At 41.4% G+C, this 22,123-nt stretch overlaps 1 protein-coding gene across 36 annotated transcripts in view; it reads right to left on the bottom strand.

Annotated features, from left to right (window-relative positions):
* Window positions 1–22,123, bottom strand: part of KCNMA1 (potassium calcium-activated channel subfamily M alpha 1) — a 715,366-nt gene that overhangs the window by 305,575 nt on the left and 387,668 nt on the right. For 13 of the 36 annotated variants that reach the window (XM_074339646.1, XM_074339645.1, XM_074339641.1 and 10 more), the window contains exon 4: window positions 13,299–13,322. The exons of the other annotated variants lie outside the window; for them this stretch is intronic. In XM_074339646.1, coding sequence (XP_074195747.1) covers window positions 13,299–13,322 — 24 coding nt within the window. The remainder of the gene's footprint in view (window positions 1–13,298; window positions 13,323–22,123) is intronic. 36 annotated transcript variants of the gene reach the window in all.

Consider the following 22,123-nt stretch of genomic DNA (forward strand, 5'->3'; position numbering starts at 1 on the left):
CCTTTGTTCTTGATTTGTTTTTGTAACTTTACGTGTATATATTATTTTTATCATCATTCACCAGTGGAGCTAAGAATCTAAAGAGGCTCATGCAGACACCCTGGAGGAAGGACAGGCAGGAGACACCACCCAATTCCTTAATTTCATATTAACCCTTAAAGAACTGACTTTTTTTCTTTTGGAGGACACATACCAAAGCTCAAAACAGTCCCTCCTACCCTCCAGCATGTTGGAAGTGGGGCCCATTTTCAGTGAAACACAGTGGCTATGTTTTGGACCTTTTTAAAGCCATCAGTTGATTAATAATAAAGGACCCAGAAGCGTCTCAGGAAGGCTGCGGAGGAAAGGACCCTGGTTGGTGCTCTGGCTACACAAAGTCTGGACCATACGTGCAGCATTCTGATCTGGGGAAAGAAGCTTTGCCGAACTGATAAAAGTTCAAGACCATTAAACCAAAATGTTGAAGCAGTACTCTAAGGGTTAATTTTATTTTTCCTTTTTGGCATGCAGTTTAGTTGGCTTTGTGTGTGTCAAGCAGCCAGTGCGAACCCCCAGCAGACTCTACTTTGTGCAGGAGTAGGCAGTTCGAAAAGGTACTACTATACAAACTGGTCCATGGCTTCCATATGCTTTCCCGCGCACACTGATCAAAGGATCAGTGTGTGAAAAGTCCCAAGTGTGGGGCTGAGTGGGAAGCAGGAAAGCCTCATAAGCATCTCAAAGCTGTGAATGAAAATTCACAGTATATTGTTCTCTATAAGCAAATGGTAACACTTCAGGCCAGGGACATAAAGAAAGTGAGGTGAGGGAAAGGGGAGAGAGTATGGGGAGAAGCAAGATATTCTCCCCAGATGGGAAGCAAAGTGACCTCCAGGCCAGGAGAGGGCGAGCTGGAGAAGAGCAGGAGGAGGATTTCCGAGTGTCACTCCTTTGGAAATCACTGTAGGCAATACCAGTTTGCATAGTTGTACTTCCATAAGGACAATGCTTGGTTGCTCAACAGGCAGGAATCTATGCAGTACGGGAATGCAACGCCCACCTAGAAGCATGGTGGGTCCGTCTGTGGGATTCTCATATTACATGCACTGGATTTATCCATTCTTCATCTCTGTTACAAGTCAAACATGCCCTTTGTCATCTTCCCAAATCATAAATGCAGGGAAAATAATCTCCAAACAAGCATTAAGAGCAATCTACATTTGCATATACAAACTAAGTGGGCTGAACAAAAAAACAAACACGGAGAAACAGTTCTTTTATAGAGGAAGTGACAACTCCTAGATTTTCACTGAGGTAGGGAAGTAAGAGGATTTGCTTAGTCCAATGATGAAAGGAAATAGGAGAAAAAGCTAAACATCACAGCCTACAGCAGTTCTTGGCCTGCTCTCCTACACAGGTATTAATTTAAGTGAAAAGAAAAAAAAAAAAGGACCTAGAGCTAATAAGTGACTTCAATTTCCAAATCATGCTGGCATTTTGCTTTGTTTCAAGAACAAGGCCCACAAGGGTCACAGGCGCCAGAGTTCTTAGCTATTGCAGCTGCATTGAAAAGACGTACATGAACTGGATTGACCAGAAATCCACTACAGATCCCAAGAGATGAGGAGACAATGCACCTCTGTGCTATGTGAGCCACTGGTATGATGTCTTATTGAAGAATAAACTGTGTGTGTGTGTGTGTGTGTGTGTGTAAGAGAGTGAGCAAGAAGCGAGGATGGGGAGATCTGTTGGTACATACTGCATTCATGGCTTCATGTGTGCTAGCAATCACTTGGCTGTGCATTATAAATTTATATTCATTGAGATCGATGTGTATACACAAGGGGACAGGGAGAAAGCCTTGGTTCCCAAGTCTATCGTGGAAAATTCACCAAGGCCAAATCATAACATTACTATTGCCGTCACAATAGTTATCTGTCGGCATATATGAGGGGCCTATGAGTTCCCTAGCTCCTATTGATTCCATGGTCTCTGTGGTTAGTTTGGTAGTAATCTGGAAACACATCTAGTAGGGAAAGTATTTGCAAGGATGTGGAAGAGAATAGAACAGTGGGGGAAGCGATGTTAGCTCAATGCCACTGAGGATGTTTTGGTTCAACATAAATGGAAGCAGATGTTCAGAAGAGTATAAGGATCAGGCCATAGCAACTTCTTCCCGTTGTTCGGTGCCTCCTTGGTCCTTTCTGCTGCTCGCTCCTACATTGCCCATTCCAAAGGGCAACAATGAAAGGGCTTGATGCCAAAGGACACGGTGTTGAAAAACACACCTCGACAACACTCCTGATTGACACAGAACAATGCTGAAACCATAACAGACCTTTTTTTCTATTAAATTGAGAGCTGATTTAATCATTGTTTCATATCTTTCCTTGAGTCCTAGACTTTGAGCTGAAACAATAAAGGAAGTAAATTATGCTGCTGGTGCTGGTGGCTCTCCTTCTGGCTAAAGCTCACCCTTCAGGTGAAGGACCGGGAGAGAAACAGGAAACCTGGGGACAAAAGAGGGCCAATCCCTGGGACCCAGGTAGGACCAGAGTACTCGGGGAGTCTGTTTTCAACCCCTTTTTAACTTTCCTTCTTGTCATGAGAGCCCAATAAGAAATGTCCTGCCTAGTTTTCTCAAGTATAATAGCAACAGTTTTATGAGGATCCCCTCTGAGGTAAATCTAACCTGAGAGCCTTTAGCCCCTGGACTCACACAATCAGAGACCACAGAGGGGAGGTTCTAAACCCCATCATTTCATTCCCCAAATGGCAACAACCCATGGAGAACTTCATTGATGTTACACACACACACACACAAAAAAAAAACATACATAATTCAACAAAAGTGTTGGCCATATCAGGCAAGATGTATTTTCCTCCAAAAGAGACTTAATCGTAATGATTAATGTTCATTGTAGGATGAAGAATGAAACACAAACTCTTCTTCCTTCTTGTGTAAAATAGAGAGTTCCTTATGTAAATACACAGAACTTTCAAGACCTAGAAATCACTTTTTTTTAAACTACAAAGGAAAGTAACTCTGGATTACACGCTGAAGTTTGAATTCCCATTCTGATGAGGCGTGCCCACTCAGAATAGACTTTCTATGGACATATGTTGCCAATACAAAAAAAAAAAGTGGAGTTTTAAGAATTGAAATGAGGACGCTAGTTCAGATACTGGCACTAGTAGAAAATTGACTTTCCCTAAACTGTTCTTGGTTAACTAATGACTTCGTAACTAGCGAACACAAGATACTTGGTAAGCTGAGGAACTACTGATTTTTAGGCTCCCACAGTCCATGGGTCAAGTGTGATACTAAAACCTTAGGCAAATTGATTGTTTTGACCACTTCTCTGTGACGGGACACCTTCAGAAGAACTACAATAAAGAGCTGCTTCTTAGATGATAGAACTTCAAGTGTAGAATAGAGGTTAAAATACAAACTCCTGTTTTTTCTTAACCATCAAGTAAGAATATCCTCAGTATCTGGATGTCTCTATATAGAGAAAAATGAGATTCACCCAAAGTGGGAAATACATATCTCTTCTTTCATCAATTTAACAATCTGATATCCAATGCAGACCCTACACAGGAAGATCCAACAGTCTTCTTGAAGGCTGACTTAAAAACTTGTCTCTCCAAAGCACAAGGCAAGCCATGACTACCCTGGTTTTCTTCCAAAGGGTAGGAGGCTGAAGACAAAAATCTCACTTGTGGTGGTTCTTCCTCTGGGTGTCTGCCGTCATCTCCAACAGTGAAGTAATTGTCTACTCAGCCTCTAAATTTCCCTGCTGTTTTCTGAAGTCTGTTTTCCTAACTCCCTGAGTCTGGCTGCCCAACCCTGTAAAGATAGTATTTCTCCAGGGCAGTGGTTCTCTAACCTCAGAATGCACCTGGAGTGCTTGTGAAAACACTGGTGGGCCCCAGCTCTCAGAATGTCCAATGTAGGAGGGTCCCGAGAATTTGCATTTCCAATTGTTTTCCAGATGTTGCTGTTTATCCAGGGGCCACCCTTTGCCAACCACTGGTCCAGAACTTTCTTGCAAATACACACTACTTATAGGTGTTGCTGCTTGAGAAGCTCCCCATTCAGACCTGAACAGAGATGATGACGCGTTTGAGCCTGACCTCAGATAACCAGCTGCATACACCTTAACTAATTACTGAGATCAAAGGGGTGAGCAGATATTTTCAGTTTCAGATGTGAACATGGGAGAAAAAAATGAAGACGGCACAGGGAAGCAATTACAAAACCACTATGCAAGCGTCACCAGTGACATTCCGATTAACCATCAGAATGTGCCTGAGCAGCACATTTTTAGTTTAAGATTAAAAGGAAAAATGATGCAGTATAGGTGGGGAGAGGTTATAAAAGACCGCAATTTGTAAAAGATAAAGAAATGTTAAGCGGCTTAGGTACAACAGCAGCAGCAAACTTCCGAGATGATTTAGTAAATAGTAGCACAAGAGGAAAGGAACAAGCTAAGGAACAAAACAGCACTTTGAGAAATAATTTCCAATATTTAAATTCTCCTCACTCCTGTGGCTAGTCCCCTTTTAAATTGGATGGAGCCTTCTCAATTCCCACCAGGATTATGGACCACCAGAATTCAGGCCGACAGCACCCCAGACGTGAATCAATACAATAAGCTTAATGATTCCAGACACTTCTAGTCTCACCTCTGCTATGTTGCCAGTTTAATTTAATTAAAAGATGTCATTCGTCCATCATCACGGCTCCCTCTCGCCTCATACATCTCCTCTAAACCTGGCTGTGAAGAATCTCTAAAACCCAGCCTCACTCTGTAGCTCCCATTTTCTCTCCTGTCATGCTCCTGCCAAAACTTTTGTTAGGGTGAGCTGGTGCCTTCGTGATTTCATAGTCCTAATTCTACAGCTATGCTTTTGCTGTGGCCTTTTCAAATGGTCCTCCCTCTTTGTGTTCAAACCTTAGGCAGCCTTCAAGGCCAACTGAAAATCATGGCTCAGCGAATTACTTGTGCCCTCACTCACCTCTCCCATCTGAATTCTTACAGCCTTCGGAGGAAAGGGTTCTAAACTATCTCATACTGTTGATTATTATTTAATTCAATTTAATAAGATGTAGAAATTGTATAGAGCTTATGAATACTATCGCGTTTGGTTTTCGTGACTTGGCAAAATAGATATTTTGTTATAATCCCCGTTTTGTAGACAGAGAAGCATAAGCTCAGCAACCTGCCTGAGATCACGCAGCTAAAGGGGCAGAGTCAGGACTCAGCCCCAATATCCTTTCTTCCACACCACCTGACTTCTCCAGATGAATTGTAACATCCTTGGAGAGGAAAAGGAAACATAAGACACAGAATCTGCGATCCACAGAGCCTGGCATGGAACTTATGCAAAATCAGTGGGGATTGACTGATTTGGGGAGGAGGTAAAACTGCCCTAGAAAATAATTCATGCGCGTGTCAAACGGTCTGGGAAAATTCAGAGGAAGCTGGCCTATCCAGCCTACATTTATTCCTGCTCTGTAAAGCTGTCATGTGGGATATTACTAATCCACAGAAGACCTTCCTGGGACCTGAGTGGGAGTAATATCGTGGAGCCTGACCCCGTCTAATTAAAGAGCAATAACTCCTAGCTATCCATCTGCTTAATGGCGGATGACCCTCAAGATGCCCCAATTTTCTCCCTTATTCTAGAAGCACAAGAATGAACACAGTAATGGATGGTAATATTTAGATACTCTAAACACTAGACAGTTATGGACTAGACAATTAAAAAATTTGCATCCCATTCCATTCAATAGAAATGTTTTAAATGACGGCATCATATAGTCATGGATATGATGGAACCTCTGCAACCAAGAGAGTAAATCTAAGTGATTTGAGGTTTTAGTAATTTTGTTTTAGTAATTAGGTTTTCGTAATTTTAAGGTTTAGTAATATCTGGATTATTGGATAAGCAAAGTGCCTCCGTTTCCATGCCTACATGATAGAAATAAAACCTAGCTAGTCAGAATATTATGAGACTAAGAAATTTTAAAAGGGAGGCAAGTCTTTGCAATGGTTCTTTTCTCTAGCTTACTTTATTGTAAGTATATAGTATATGAGGTATGATCAAAAACTATGGTGAATGTTTAAATTTAAAAAATTATTACAGTGAAAGCCACATTGCCATTAATCCCCCTCAAAATACTCCCCCTCACTTTGAACACACGTATCCCATCATTCTTGCCACTTTCTGAAGCAGTTCTGGAAGTCCTCTTTCATGAGTGTCTTTAGTTGCCCTTTTGTGGCTGCCTCAATGTCCTGAATCGATTCAAAATGTTTACCTTTCATGGTCATTTTGACTTTGCGGAAGAGCCAGAAGTCTCACGGTGCCATATTCGGTGAATAAGGTGGATGAGGACACACTGTGATGTTTTTATTTGACAGAAATTGCCATATACCAGAAGTGATGTGTGACACTGGGCCTTTCTGTTGTGATCATACAGTGAATGCTGCTGCCAAGTGCCATCCAAGCAAATTCAGGGATCTTCAATACAAGAAGCGGTGTGTTGAACCTTAGTAACAGTGTGTGACAAGTTTCAGCTTGTTCGGTGCAATCAGGCGGGTGTGAGCTATGGTTGAGAGAAGGTGTGTTTTAAAGTGTGACATAATCATCCTCCATCATGACAACGCTCTGTGTCATACATCACTTCTGGTACACGGCAATTTCTGTCAAATACAAACATTATAGTGTGCCCTCATTCACCTTATTCACTGGATCTGGCACCGTGCAACTTCTGGCTCTTCCCCAAAGTCCAAATGATTCAGGATATAGAGGCAGCCACGACAGTGCAACTAAAGACACTCATGAAAGAGGATGTCCAGAACTGCTCAAGAAAGTGGCAAGAATGATGGGATAAGTGTGTTGGAAGTGGGGGGGGGGTATTTTGAGGGGGATTAATGGCAATATGTCTTTACTGTAATGATTATTTTTAATTTAAACATTCACCATATTGTATGATCACACCTCATATACAGATTTGAGTGCATGGGGGTCAGTGCCCCAAACCCTTGCATTGTTCAAGGGTCAACCATACTCCAAATTAGAAACCAATGTTTTTATTCATATAACTTTAAGTCTCAGAAAAATATCTTACAAGCTAATAACAATAGTGAACTCAGTGTGAATAACATGATACTAATTAATCACTGAGAAACCAATAATCTTTATACAGAATATTGTCTTCTGACCTGGACAGACAGTACCCTAGGACTGCCCAGGTCTTCCATGGATCAAAGTTGAAAGCTTTCCATCTTTTTGCTTCTCTTAGTGCCTCCATTTACATTACCTTGTCAGAGCTATGTAGTTAAGAGCTTATCGTTTTAATATTGGTGCTTTTGGTATGCATGCTGGGTGGGGCCTACATTCAGTAAGTTGGATATTTTCTATTAATTGTACCAAACAGAAGCAAGTCTCTTCTGTTCATTCTCATTGAGACTTTATTCCACAACATCTTGGGGTACTTGGGGTAGTTATCTTCTAAGATGTTGTTACTATTGATGGGTGAGTTTGTGTTCAATCATTAATCAATACTAATGATAATAGAATCAAAATGGGCCCTTTCTTATCTTAAAACACTTTTCCTAGATCTTGCAATGGTTCTCATGTGAATAGAAAACACTTTTTGTTACTTGCAGTATTGATCTATCATGATCCCAAGCCAGTTTGGTTAAATGGTGTTGTTGGGAAATCTTCAGTTACAGGTTTGTATCAATAAGTCTATTAATCTTTTTGACAACAGCAGGCTTCTAATTATGCCTCTGCTCAATTGATGACGTGTGATCCAATAGCCACAAACATATGCCTCATTAAGATCATGTAGAAATTAATTGGAACAAATGGAGAGGGGGTATATAGATAGATCCTCACTACGCTGGAATCCTATGTGCCCTGTCTTCTTGAGTTTTGACTGATACGGAGAATCCTAGAACAGTAATAGCAAAAGACTTCAGAGCAGTTGTTTGGCTCAGGGTGTCTATCTGCACAATTTGTCCTAGTAATTAAGCATTCTTCTAGGAGACAAAGAAAATGACACAGATCGCTGATGGAGAGAACAAAATATGTCAGTTCCTTACACATTGGATTTATCAATGAAACGCACAGATAATTTGTTTTCATGCCACTCAGATGGTAAAATCTATCACTTTCTTATGGAGAGCTCTTTTACATTTTCTCACACAACTTCAATATCCTATCTAAACTTGCGGTCTCCTTCTCATCTTTATGCCATATCTTTTTCACCCACTAATGCACCCGAATATAGTAAATAAAAAACAAAATGTGGGCATTACAAGTTAACCCCAAGAACAATTAGCAGGTACGTAGTTTTGGAGTTCGATGGAAGAATTAAAATTCAGCTCTATCAGTTAGTTACTAGCCGTATGATCATGGGCAAATCATCAACCTCTCCAAGCCTCGATTTTTTCATCTGTAAACTGGAGCTAAGGAAACAAACTTCAAAGAATACAAATCCTTACAACAGCGAGGAAGAAATTAGATAATGAGTAAAGACTAAGCACTGAACAAGTGATAGTTATTTTTAAAAACTAAGGTAATAATAAGTGATAATAGCTGTTGTAGAAAAAAAAATGCCAAGGCAAGCAATCATTCTAATGAGCAAAAACCGATAGAATCAGTTATTTCACACTTTAGTTTTCCATTTGTATTTGCTTTATCGCTTCTGTACCAGGTGTTGCAATGTAATTCAAACGCCCCGTAGGATGTGCAGGGAGCTAACATCTGGTGTGATTCTATATATTAGAGCACGAGCTTTGGGTAATATTAAAGAAGAAACACCGGGAAAATTATATTTCCATGAAAGCAGCCACATAGTCTCATAAATACTAAATAATTAACCAAAGTTAAGACAGAGAAAGCCATGAGTCATTTTAATGAGTGGCCACGAGAGGTTGTGTATTCTCATCTTCCTGAGTTTCATTTGCCTGGTTGGCTTAGCACAGATCTGGAGGAGACGCAGGGGGAGGAACCAGTCATATGTCTTCTAAGGATCTCCTCCAATTCTACATCTGTAGATATTATGTATTTCTCCACTGTTGGACTCTTGGAATGATGTCCAAGACAACTTACCCACTAATGCTTATTTTCTCCAGCTTGTCTGCAGACTACAATTATTTCAATCACAGTTGTTACCAGAGTAGAATTAGTGTTCATATTTGCCAGCAACTTTTATGTAATAAATCAGAGTTAAGCTACTACATAAAACAGAGTCTTGCCAAATGAGTGCTGCTTTCGTTTGCAGTAAACCGTCTGAGGAGTCACAACTGACTGATTCTTACTCTCATTTCCCTACCTCCACTAACGCTAGCCCCCTCTTCTTTACTAAACTCTTGTTGACTAGAGACACGATGGAATAGATGACTCAAACAGTACTGAATGCATATACGCTCAAGCACAAATACTACAAAACAGACCGAGAGTTCTTTAAGGGCAGGGTCAAAGAGTCATGTACAGGCATGGGGTGCTACGTGTGGGTGGGCACACACACATGCACATGTCCACTGCCCTCCAGCACAACTGTACACACTCCAGAACCACACCCAAATAGGACAGCCTGGGTGAGGTGATTAGAAATGGAGAGAAGACGAGAGAAGAAGTCCCAGGTCTGAATGGAGAGCAGGGAACCCAGACACAACTCCTGGCATGGGGATGGGGGAACAGTTCCTCTGACCCCCGGAACCATACTCCTTTCAAGCCTAGGAAAACTTAAGAGGGAGCAAGAATAGAGGACTCATCCTACTGCTGCCAGTGCCTTTTTTTCTGGGTATTAAATGTGGTCATCCGTGTGTTAAGAGGCCCATAAACAATCACCTCTCACCAGTAATAACCAATAGTCAGCTCCTAGACAGTGGGGAGCAACTGCCTGGTGTCTTGTTTCTTAAGGAGAGAGCACCCACGAGGCAGAAGCCTGAGGCATAGCTTCAAGGCACTTTGGCCTCAAGCCTCCGTATGTAAGAACTCTCTTAACTGCACTGACAATGGCAGAGGCTCCTAAGGAACACGCATGAGCCCTCTATATTTGCAAAGCCTGTCCAATTAGGGCAACATTGAGCAGGTGGGTTGTGATTCCCACAGCATAACAGGTTCAAATCATGGGGGGTGGTTACTAGGTGAAGACTTCCAAATTCTTCTGTCTGAGCCTTCTTCTCCAGATGTTTATCTTGGACTCTCCTTGGCATTCCCTAGTCACTTATTAGTCTCCTCCTTCGGTTATGCCCGGTGCTTCCATCCCTGTCTTCCTCCCAGACTTTTACGTAATTCTGATGCACTTAGACAGCCTGACCTTGGCAATGTCTCCTTGCTACAGGTCTACCTGCAAGGACTGAAGAGTGGAGAAGCCAAAATCTACTGACTCCACAGCCAGGCCCAGTCAGTTCTGGGTCCCAAACCGGCCGTGTAATCAGATGGGAGTAATGAGGATACCTGAGACAGATCCCTTTCCTATTCTCCTCAATGAACTCTAGTATTTGGCCAGCAGCCTAAGAGCCCTACTACATTTTCAACCCTGCTCTCTCCAGTCCACATCTGGACCCAAGCAGAACAGCACCCAATCCTCTCAGTGGTCTCATCGAAAGGGCTACACTGACTAAGAGTGGCAACACTAAAGACTTGCCTGGTATTGATTTTAGAAGGCCTGAGAGCATCTGGGGAAAAAATAATTATGTAAAGAAACAGTTGTGCCATTTATCTATTGCTTCACTTTGAAGAATAGAAAACACTGCCACAAAACATATATACTTACCACCAACCAGGATACTGCCATTTGTCAAAAGATACATAAGAATTTATATGTGATGCTAAAGGATATTATGATAGCTTTGTTTCTGAGATCTGTGGTTTGCTTTTTGCTTTGTTTTGTTTTGTTTTGTTTTCAGACGACACAGATAAAGACCCGGTACAAGTCTTTCTGACATCTGGTGTAGAAAACAATTATACCTTTGTTACACAAGGGAATAAAATAGCTGTGTCTTAGCTCTGTCTGGCTGACAGCTGAGGCATGCAAGTTTTGTAAGTATTCCTATTTAGGAGTTGTGTTGAGAGCCCAGCAGCCTCGCGGCCAAAAAGGAGAGTCTGAGATGTTGCTGATTGGAAGTCATGAGTCTGCTGAGCACAAAGCAGGAGTCACTCCTTAGGAATGCCATAACATGACCTGGCCAGCGGAGACCAACATCACCACGGACAATCGGATGTGACAAGTTACCCTGAGAAACAAAGTGTCATCACTAACAAAGAAAACGGTAAGGACGTGTTAAAGCCTATGATTAAATAATCATATCTTCAAGTATATTCTCTCTTAACCTCTTTCTCAACTATTTCATGGAAATAACATCTGGAATATTTCTGTTTCTTCATTTTTATTTCTTTCCCACTTGCTTCTGGTTAGCATGGGAAATCACTTATTTATTAAAACCGTCTTGCACATGCCTCAGGAATAAGAGCTCTTCCCAACATGTCAGTGGTGTCCATTTGACTTTTGAGCGCAAATTTAGAAAGGAATATCATGAATTACATGCCCTTTGGGGTGAAGCTGTTTGTCCCTCACTTCCTCCCGCAGTTGCCCTTTTTAATTCTATTGCTGTATCTTTGATTGTTCTCTAGAGTCGTTTTCCCCGTCACTATAAAACATCTCTGTGAGGGGCCCAAGATGCCCCCTATGAAGCTCATTTCTTATGATTTTCTCCTTTGTCTCCGTGAATGGATCCACTTAGCCCCACTCTGTGTTGGGTGTCGGAAACCCTTTCACTTTATCTGGAAGCATTTTTTCTAAGTGGAAGAATGGGTCTCTTTACTGAAGGACCTCACAAAAGAGGAAGGTTTGTTTTCTTTCCCACAGCCCCGATGAAAGCTCTGTCAAGCGAGAGCATTTCAACATACTGGTCAAGATCACCTGCTCTGCACGGGGGCTGCACGATAATTTCATCTAAGCTCCTCTCAAAAAGGGAAATGGCTTCCATTCAAAGGATTTCTATACTGATGACCAAAAGAACATGTCATGAGACTCTACGCAAAGTCTGCTCCTGTGGGGCGAAGGGGATATATTTAACAGATTAAGGCAAAAGGGAAGTATGGAAAGAGTTTCAATCTACTAAATTCTTCTGATATGAGGAAATCACAATTCATAAGGAAAAATAAAATCAAGACATGAAGCCTTCAATTTTGTGAGATTATCACTGCTCAGTGTGTAGTTTTAATCCAAGGGGCTCTGGCAAGCTCATACCACCAGGGGTGCTCTAGGAACTCTTACTCCACCCCAGAATTATGACCTTGGTAATGCCCACCTGTCATGTTTCTCAATTTCAAGCCAAGGTTATGTCTAAAATGTAAAGCATCTACTTATATGAAATAACAAAAAAATCCAGTAAGAAAACAAATCCTGGCAAGTATGTTCATAAAAGTCCATTCTGAGAATAAAAGGGGGGAAAAACACATGTTAAAAAAAAAAAAGTAAAGCAGTTTTAAAGAAAGTCATTAAACAGCCTAAAGGCAAAAATATATTTCAAAGAGAGAAAACGATCACAATTACTAATCCATATGCTGAATGCAATGCCAACATGCTTCAATGAATATGGTATTCCTTTCTAGTACTAGCATTTTACATCTTTTTAAAGTTGAATTAGTGGCACTCCTGTTTACACAGTAAACTAAGACAAAGGCCAATGATTGTATTTCCCAGGGCAGTTAGCTTAATAGGTTCTTTTTTTTAAAAAAAGTAGAAACATTTAAACATTTATTAGATCCATGCAAAACCCATCTAGGTCACATTGTACAGAAAGATGTGAAAAGGTACCGTAATACTGGTCCTTTTGGGCACATCCATGCAGAGCCGGGAATTTGTAGGACTGATTATCAGGTAAGCTGTTACTTGGCAAACTGACCCTCGCTTCTAAATTCCTTGTCCTCTGCTCAGCAGACGCCTAGAAACAGGAGATTTCTTTCTCTTTTCCAAAATTCTAGTCTTGAATTTTCAAGGGACAGAGTGGCCTTTGTGGTGGGACAGCAAATTGGGATCCCCCCAGGACATCCAAAGAGAGCCCTAAGTCTCAGTGTGTCAGTGTATCGGGAGGCTCGCAGTGACAATTCCACGCATGCACCCAGGGCTCGCTGCATTCAGGTCGGGGCCCTGGGGGGAAGCACGCGGCATGCATGAGCAGTGCAGGAAAAGGTTCTGGTTAACCTGGAGGCAACAACCAAACGGGTAAGGTTGCATCATGCAATGAAAACCACAGCTTGGCCTTAGCTGCCATGCAGAAAAGACCTACATCAAAGAGTCTGCAGTGCGGCTCCTGGGTGAGAGTCGACATGAGAGAGGTGAGTTACTTCAGCAATGAAAGACAGGGGCAGAAAAATGTTCAAACCACTATAAACAGAACACTGTACAGAGCACTGGCATTACACGTGAGAAGAGGCAGCTTAGGGACAAGGAGAGGAGAGACAAGGAGGGAAGGTGACAGAACTGGCTGTTAACTCTGGTGAGATGGTTTCCCTGGCCATCCTTACATAGACATGTATTTATAATGTATGTTGCTTCAACAAATAACCTCATTTAAGTCTTTCACATCAACCATAATTTTTTGGATATTTTGAGCATTCGGGAGAAGCAAGGTATTGGTTACATAAAGATACACACCATCATTTCCTGTGGTTACAGTTCATTACAGAAGCAGAGCTGAGCTGGTCAGATAAATAAGAGACAGTTAAGTGCCAACATTCTAACACTTTGGTTACAGAGCTCATGGTGACTTCTGAGGCGTAACATGGCACTGAAGAAACCCAATGGTCACAAAAGCTCGGGGTCGTGCACCGGTAGATCCCTACAACCTAGGACCCTGAATTCAAATCTACTCCCAAGGAGGCCATCTTTCCTTCACCTCAGCATGCATGGTAGGTCAACAGTGAATTCACCACATGTACCTCGACCATTTCATGGAACCTTAGATACAGGTGAGATTCCCCAACGGTGTTTTTATCAAAATCAATTGCTTGATGACAATAAAAATGTTTAAAGTTCTTAAAGGAACACAAATACTACGGATTGCGCAGAAGCCCATCACGCTGCCCTCTGCTATCAAGGCCACATGGGATATCTGAGAAGAGCTTTCATGTCAACTGCCCGCTTAACATAACAGCTGTTTTGTTTTTCCTCCCCCTTTGCCTCTTGTGATCTCTGACACACTGAACACAATTCACTGGATGGTATGGTCTAGTCCTGACTCACAATTTCTCCCTCCTGGTTCTGACTGGAAATGGTGAGAGGGAAGTAGATATTCCTCTTCAAATGTTCTGGAGCTCAGCCTTCTTATCCCCCGTACGTGTGGTTACAGTTGTGAGAGGGAGCGCAGGCCCAATGTACACGAGCAGGGCGCTGCCCAAAACCAGGACCCAGGCACCACAGAGCATGTGGATAAATAAATTCAGGGAGAACTGAAATGGGAGTCCCCCCAGCACCACCTTCCTCACACCTCAAGATGCAGCTGTTTCCACTTGATCACAGTTTATTCCCTCTTATCCATTAAAAACGTAAAGGCCTAAGTTGAATGACATGTTTTCAAAACAACTATAGTTTTGAAAAAAATTTATAAATAGTCTGTACATTCATCCAACAAATATCTCTGAGGTCCTCCTTCTGTGACAGCCACTATACTAGTTTCAGGGACATAACAGTCAATCAAACATGGTTCCTACTCTTGAGTAGTTTTCCATTTAGTGGAGGAGCATGCCCAAATTTTAATTTCTGAAAGCATAATGCAAGAGTACTTTGCTTCAAAATTCTACTAACTACCCTGTATGACCTTGGGCGTGTTACTTAATCTCTCTGTACCTCAGTCTCCTCATACATAAAATGCAAATAATACCTACCTGCTCAGCTTGTTGAGAGGAATAAATGAGTCAGGAGATGATAACTGTTTCATGAGTGGCTGGCCCATGGTAAATGCTGTGTCACCTTTAGCTATTACGATCATTAGTACTCAAATACAAGTGAGAAACAAAAGGGCTCTGGGAGTAGAAGATGGGCTCTGCCTAACTTCTGAGTTAGGCTTTGAGTGATGAGTATACATTTGTCAGGGGAAGAAGGCAGGATAAGGTACTGAAGCAGAGGGATAAGCATGGGCAGAAACTCGGAGGCACAAGAGGACACAGTGCATTCTGGGAATGGAGGGAGGTGCCACATGACTGGAGTCTAAGTAGACTGGAGGACTGGCAAGTAGACAGGAGACTATGGAGCACGCGTGTGCCTCGGCAGCATGTCTAGTCTTTATCCCATAGGAAGTAGGGAATTGATCCAAGTTTACGTGCAGGAGAATGATGTCATTCTCTTTGTTTTGCAGGAAGCTAACTCTGGTAAAGATGTGGAGAAGGAACTGGAAGCAGAAGAACGTGCAGGCAAAGAAGTCAGTCAAATTTCAAAGGAAAAAAGTCACCAGTGCAAATACTAAGATGAAAACCATTTTTATGGCACAATTCAAGTATCCCAGTATCCTGGAAAATGCCCCTTCTTCAGGGCAGGATGCTGCCAGGGCTTTTTTAGGAAGAGGAAATAGATCGGCAGTATGACTGAAGCAGTTACCTACACCACACGCTTTTTTCTCCTTTGGCAGCCCTCCACATCTGTTACAGTCTTTGTGTCACAAAGGATGTATCTCTTTCTCTTTTGAAAGGACCCGGCCTATGAAGATGCTCTTTTCTCTGTTATTTGGAGAGTATTCTCTAAATTATAGTTAGAATCTACGTATAGTGAACAAATTTCAGCACTTTGAATTGTGGCACCTGTACATACTAGACACATGGCAACAATTATAGATCAATTACAGGTGAACATACATAGTCACGCAGTAGAATAGTAGCTGATACATTTTCTGCCTCCACTTTCTCTGCTCATTTTCTAAACAACTTAGCAATGTCACCAAACCATCACACTCAACTGCCTTTTAACTAGTCATCAACTCCTGGGCACATCCAGACTTCTCTGAGCAAGCTGAACTCATTTTCCCTCACAAAGTCCTGTCCTTTGGGGGTTTACATGTCCTCAGATCGCAAAGGGTTGCCTGAGAATATGAGTTCTAGGGCCTGTAGCTTTCTTTTGGTTGGAGAGAAGATAGTAAGAGGGAAAATAACATTTCTGATCACGTGCTTTCTTCTCTTTAAAACTTACCAAGTGTGTTCGATGCTCACATAGCCCACCTTTCAAGTAGAAGTGTGGCAAGAACCCACCCTCAGCTGACGAAGTAGAAACTGGTAAGTTTTGTTTACATGCTGCTGTGAGCACGTGATCTGTCTTACGCGGTGGATTTCCATTTGTCCCAGGGCCATTCTAATTTGGAGTTTCCATGAAGCCAAGACAAGAGTGCAAATGCTGACATGGGGGGAAATGACCCCTCTGCACTCGGCCTTGCGAAGAAGGAAACATGATGGGACATCAAGAACGAAGACTGGTATTCTCTAAAGTGACTGCTACAGTGCTAGTAGCAGCCACTCATGGAAATGGTCGGGCTCAGCAGGAAGACATCTTTGTGGGGCAGACATTGGTGCAAGGCTCATTTCAAAAGAGAGTGTAATACTTCTTAACTTAAAGCTGAAAGAAAAGATCCAATCCCGGTGGCTGTTATCTTTGAAGAACGGAGGAAGAGGTAAGTTTTTCTTGTCGGGGAAGGGCATGAATTATACTGTTATATCTAATGCCTCTCCCTTTCTCTCCCAGCTCAGAAAAGCTGTTTTCTCCCCACAGCATGTGAACCAAAGAGTCAGAACTCCAAAGAGGTAACGATATAAAGTAGCATCAGGGCCTCCTCCCCTTCCCCAGGTTACTCTCCTGGTACTTGTGGATGGAAACCAACTGGGAAAAGGCAAGAGCTGAGACCTCCTGCCCATGCCATTCCCAGCGACTCAGTAAGTAGATTCCCCGGCTCCTAGCAAAACCTGTGCTCCTGCCAAGAAACAATGACAACTGTGTGTACCTTCCTCGCTATGCATCTGTGTGGGACTGCAAATGAGCATGACACATCCCTGCTCAGTAGGTAGCAAGTTTGCATTTTGATTAACAGAACCAACTAAGGTTCGTGGAAGCTTTCATTTGGAAAGGCTTAAAAAAAAAAAAAAAGACGACGGGTGATTCTTTTTAAACCCACACATAACGTATTTACAGGTAGTCAACTAACCAATTGTTTTTCAGTTGATTTTAAACCTCAATCAGTCATTTTGAAATTAAAACCATTTAAAAAGTCATTAATGTAACCTTACAAAAATTTCCTGTGACTATTTTTCAATTTTTTTTTTTTTTATCTCTCTTTAAAACTCCTCTCAAGGGAGTTTCTTTGTGGTGATGGAAGAGTTCTGTATTCTGATTGGGAAGGAAAATATACAAATCTACATGTGATAAAATGTCCTCAACCTATATATATATAAAAAAAGTGATTCTAAAAACTGGCAAAAACCCCAAAAAGGTCTGTACCTGAGTACAATATTGTGCCAATGTCAACTTACCAATTTTGACAACATACTATGACAATGTAACATACAGTGCTATCATTGGAGAAAGGGTAGACAGAAACTCTGTACTGTTTTTGCAACTTCTTGTGAATCTTAAACTATTTCAAAATAAAGTTATAATAACAAAATAATCACTTAAAATAAGTATAACCAAGCCTGCTTGGTTATACCTTAGCCAGGTGTCAGGCTAGTATTCTATTTGGCGTGATATTAGTCTCAAAAAAAAAAAATATATAAACTGATTTCTTTAAAAAGCATTTATTTGCCACCTGTTGTATGTGTATTGTTGTGTTCATTTCCAAAAGACACAAAAGAGGTATAAGGTAGACTGTCAATACCAATGAATATTAATTATCTCACTCCTTTTCTCAGGAATATTGAAGCAGAGATGGCATTTATATACTATGCAAATTCTAACAGACAATCTCTAGACAGAATCAACTGTCAATAAATACAGGGCATTAAGGTGACAAGGAAGCTCCTAGAATTAACCGACAGTGATCTGTTCAGATAAGCAGAGGTCAGGTAACAAGCTGTGCTGAATAAAGCTATAATGACCTCCCGACTTAATATAAAGCTGGTCCTGGACTAAGCTCTCCTTTAGCTTGTTTTTTTCACCCTCTCTCTTTTCTTTCCCAGAGCTTAGTGCTTGCCTTACTAGGGAGCCAATAATTGATACCTGATTGATTAAGGTACAAGGTGATACCAAGAACTACTTCGATTTTTTAAAACAACCAAAAGGGCTTCAAGAATGAATTTACAAGTGTAGAACTTAAGGCAAATTTGCAAGTTAGAAGGAGAGATAGTATTTTAGAATATAGGGGGTCTTTGCAGCACCCACCAAACCAAACAAGGGTGGCCACCCACTCTACCTACTAAAATAATGCTTGTCCTAGGCAATGCGATTGCAAGTAAATTCAAGGCAAAATGAGGTAAAGATGGATCCTTAGAATGCCAAAGTCTTTACAAGAAACATGTCTACCATTTGATCTTTTTTTGGGGGTGGGGGAGAAGAAACAAAAGAAAAAATTTTTTTAAGTGTGCCAAGAGTAAACTCTCCTGGAACTAAAGACTCAGAAAATGAATATCCAGGAAGGGCCAAATCTGAACCAAGCATTTAAGTCATTTAACAGTGACTTCATTTGTCCTCTCAAATCAGCATGTATTTTGATGGACAGCTCCTTCTAGTCACCCCTGCCTAAATATTAAATGGATAAAAAGATCTGGATTATTTTCTTAAATTGTATGAAATCGTAAACATTTTTAAAGTTGTCACTGACTTCTGAGACTCTAGGTACCTTGTAAGCAATTCTAAAGACTCTCCATAGTTGCATGTGAGCTAATAGTCGAGAAGTGAAGATGTCATATTTGTTCGTGATAAGTAGCAACAAAAGTGTATGAATCACACCACTTGCTCAGATGAAACTACGAACAACATGACATCATAGTGTGAACAAAGCAAAATAAAGCCATTTGGTGGACATATTTGCAAAAGGGCCAGTTTCACCATAAAGATGGAGAACACTTGTTTGATTTTATGCTTTAAAACGATCGTATTAAATAGAAAACACTTTTCCTCATTTAAAATGTTTCTATTCGTGCTAAGGCAATTAAGTTAGAACAGTATCATCACTGTTTGAAACTGAAAAACTAATTTAATGTCACAATGTCCTAATTCACTATTAAGTCAATAAGAGTTTTTAGAATTATCAACCTGACATAGAAGTCTTTGTTTTTCAACTTAGTAGGAGATGCTGTAAAATCCATGGAGTGAATTGTGAAGTTTTAATGAGTTAAAATGTGAGACGTCACTGGCACCTAATAAGGGCTCATTAACAGTTACCAGATGACATTGTTAAAAAGGAAGCGCAAACCATGCGTCTATCTGCTCTGGGATAGATCTCACTGCAAACAGGATCTCTTTCACCTCTGTACAAGTTTCCTACACTGCACATCACTCTTCCCCTTTTGCACTAAATTCAAATCACACTTACCTTCCTTTTGTCCCTCCAAATCTGCAAGTTTGCTTCCTTCTCCAGTTGCTACAAGCTCCATGAAAGCAGCAAACTTATGTGTCTTGTTCACTGCTTCACAAGAGCGTAAACTAGTGCCTGGAACACGGGAGGTTCTCAATAAAACTTGCTAAATGAATAAACAAATAAAACGGAGGACGAAAGGAAGAAACAAATGGAAGCAGGGGTTTGGGGGAGACGAAGGCATGAAGGGAGTTATGGTTAGAGGCCAAGTTCAGCCTCACTAAGATTAAGTCTATGGTGAATGATAGTTTGCTAGTGTTTCTCCTGTCAAAGCATAATTATTAGCCTAAGGTTGCTCCCACCGCAATTCCTATGTGTATTTGACTTTATACCCATATCAAAGCATTTTCATCTCTTTTATTCAACATAAGGAGTCCCTTGGGCATTTAATACGCTATAATATATGCACCTGCAAAGACGTTCAACATTTAATTTTTGACGTACACTTAACCACATACTTCCAATCTCACCTGAAGGCAAAACAGAACATTACCTTGTCAATTGCCTTCCTAGGCTACGTGAAGAAGGAATTGACAGCCTGTCCCATGTTAGTCCAAAGCTCTTCTTATTATGTACATTAATAATGGAGTGTGCCTAAATAAACTTGAGCCCACCAATGCAAATCTCTATACTTAAAAGTGTGCTTACAATGATGAAATTGTCCAGGGTTCCTTAGACACTGGTGTAGAACAGGATGTATAATTTTGGAGCTAAGAAAAGACTCTGGATTCAGACCAGGGACTCAAATTCTGGTCCTAATTAGCAACCATGTGAATCCAAACAAGTTACTTAACTTTTCTGAGGCTCCCTTTTTTCATCAATCAAATGGAGAAAATCACAGTAGTACTATCAAGTAGACTGAGTTTGTAAAGGGCTTATCTTTGCACATAGTTGGTTCTCAATAAATATGGAAACTGCTTATAGGCCTAGAGAGAGCAAATGGGAACTAAAGTCAGAATCCCTTAAAGACAGTTAGCTAAGCCAGTTTCTGACCTTGTGAACGTGTGGTAAATATTGGCTGAATAAATGGCAGGTTTCTGGTGACCAGCTATGCAGCAGCCCTCTCTCCCTTCTTTGCTGATATCTGTTCAGATTGTATGGCGCTTCCTACACTTATGTGATACATTTTGTAGCATCTCTTTCCTTGAGCCTATTCTAGCCAGAATTGTATGCATACCACATGCTTAATGAGGGAAGTGCCCCTGTAAGACTAGCAAGTTTGTAAAGGGTTTATCTTTGCACATAGTCAGTTCTCCATAAATGCTAGGCCTGCCCATGTCTTCATGCACCAGTACACTCCACTTTAATCTCTGCATTGGCATTTCCATTTAGAGGAGCAGGCCAAGAAGGACCAGTTCTGGGCTGAGACCCTGCAATGCAGATTATAGCAGTTCTGCTAGTTGACTTGTGTACACTGTTTATGCTTCTTTCGGTCTTATTTAGGAAATAGCTTTAGCTGCTTAATATCAGCACATCTTCCATTTTACACACTCCAACCGTAGCTTTCAACAAGAAAAGTGGAGAGCGGAATGTTACACTGTTGCAGACTTCCTGATAAGCATTGGCTTAACCTTATCTGATCTGGTGGATTTGGGGAGATGAGGAAACAGATACTTGGATTGCAAATTCCAGCAGGCTCTTAGTTCCCCTCTCTTAGTTCCAATTTCACTGGATTCACTTGCTCAAATTTCCAACATAACTGTGCTACCCTCTCCTAGGTTACCACCCAGAGCTGCGGGTTGACCTCAACAGGCGTTAAACCTCCATGCAGAAATGAATGCTCGTCATAGCAGAGCAAAAAACTGAAACCCAATCCTGGATCTTTGGAGAAACCAAAGGACAGATGAATAAGTCTCAATCAAGGCCCCTTAGCTCCCAGCGTCCATATCAGGGGCTTCCCTAGACAAACCCACAGCAGTAGAGATTGCATTAACATGCCTTTGTTTTAGATTTAAAGGCACCCCCCCCCATTTGTGTTATTGCAGCTATGCAGTTTGCTCTTTTTTAACATATAGGCAAGAGCTAACCAAGTACACTGGACCTCCAATCTGACCCTCAGTAGCATCAAGACATAATTTTATAGCAGTGTTAAGTAACGCACCAGCCATTACGTGTACTTCTGAAGTAATTCTCATCCTGTCAACTGCTGTAAGAGCCCAGGGCACATGCTGAGCAATCCTGGTGCTCAGTGGTTACGCAGTACTTGGCCAAGGCCAGCAAGTAATTTTCCCTAAGTATATATTGCTTAAGTGGCACCTACCAATTCCGTTTCTTTGTGAGACCGCAAATATGGTGGGTCCACTCTCTCCAGATGCGTGCACATTCTACCTCCACACATTGCTCTGCTTCGCCTCTCTAGAAGCACTAGGGTAGGCCTTCTCCCAGGCACAGAAGAAACCAAGAAAACTGACTAGTGTAGTTGTTTGTTTGTTTGTCTGTTTGTTTGTTTACCACCGTTCTCTATTCTGGCTCTGAGACTTGAGCCAGAGAAAACCGACTCTCCGACAAGACCACCCTTCTGAGATGTCTCCATAGAAACAAAACGATCACCTGGGCTATAGCCC

The sequence above is a fragment of the Rhinolophus sinicus genome, linkage group LG07 (genome assembly GCF_036562045.2).
Source record: "Rhinolophus sinicus isolate RSC01 linkage group LG07, ASM3656204v1, whole genome shotgun sequence".
Classification (NCBI taxonomy): Eukaryota; Metazoa; Chordata; class Mammalia; order Chiroptera; family Rhinolophidae; genus Rhinolophus; species Rhinolophus sinicus.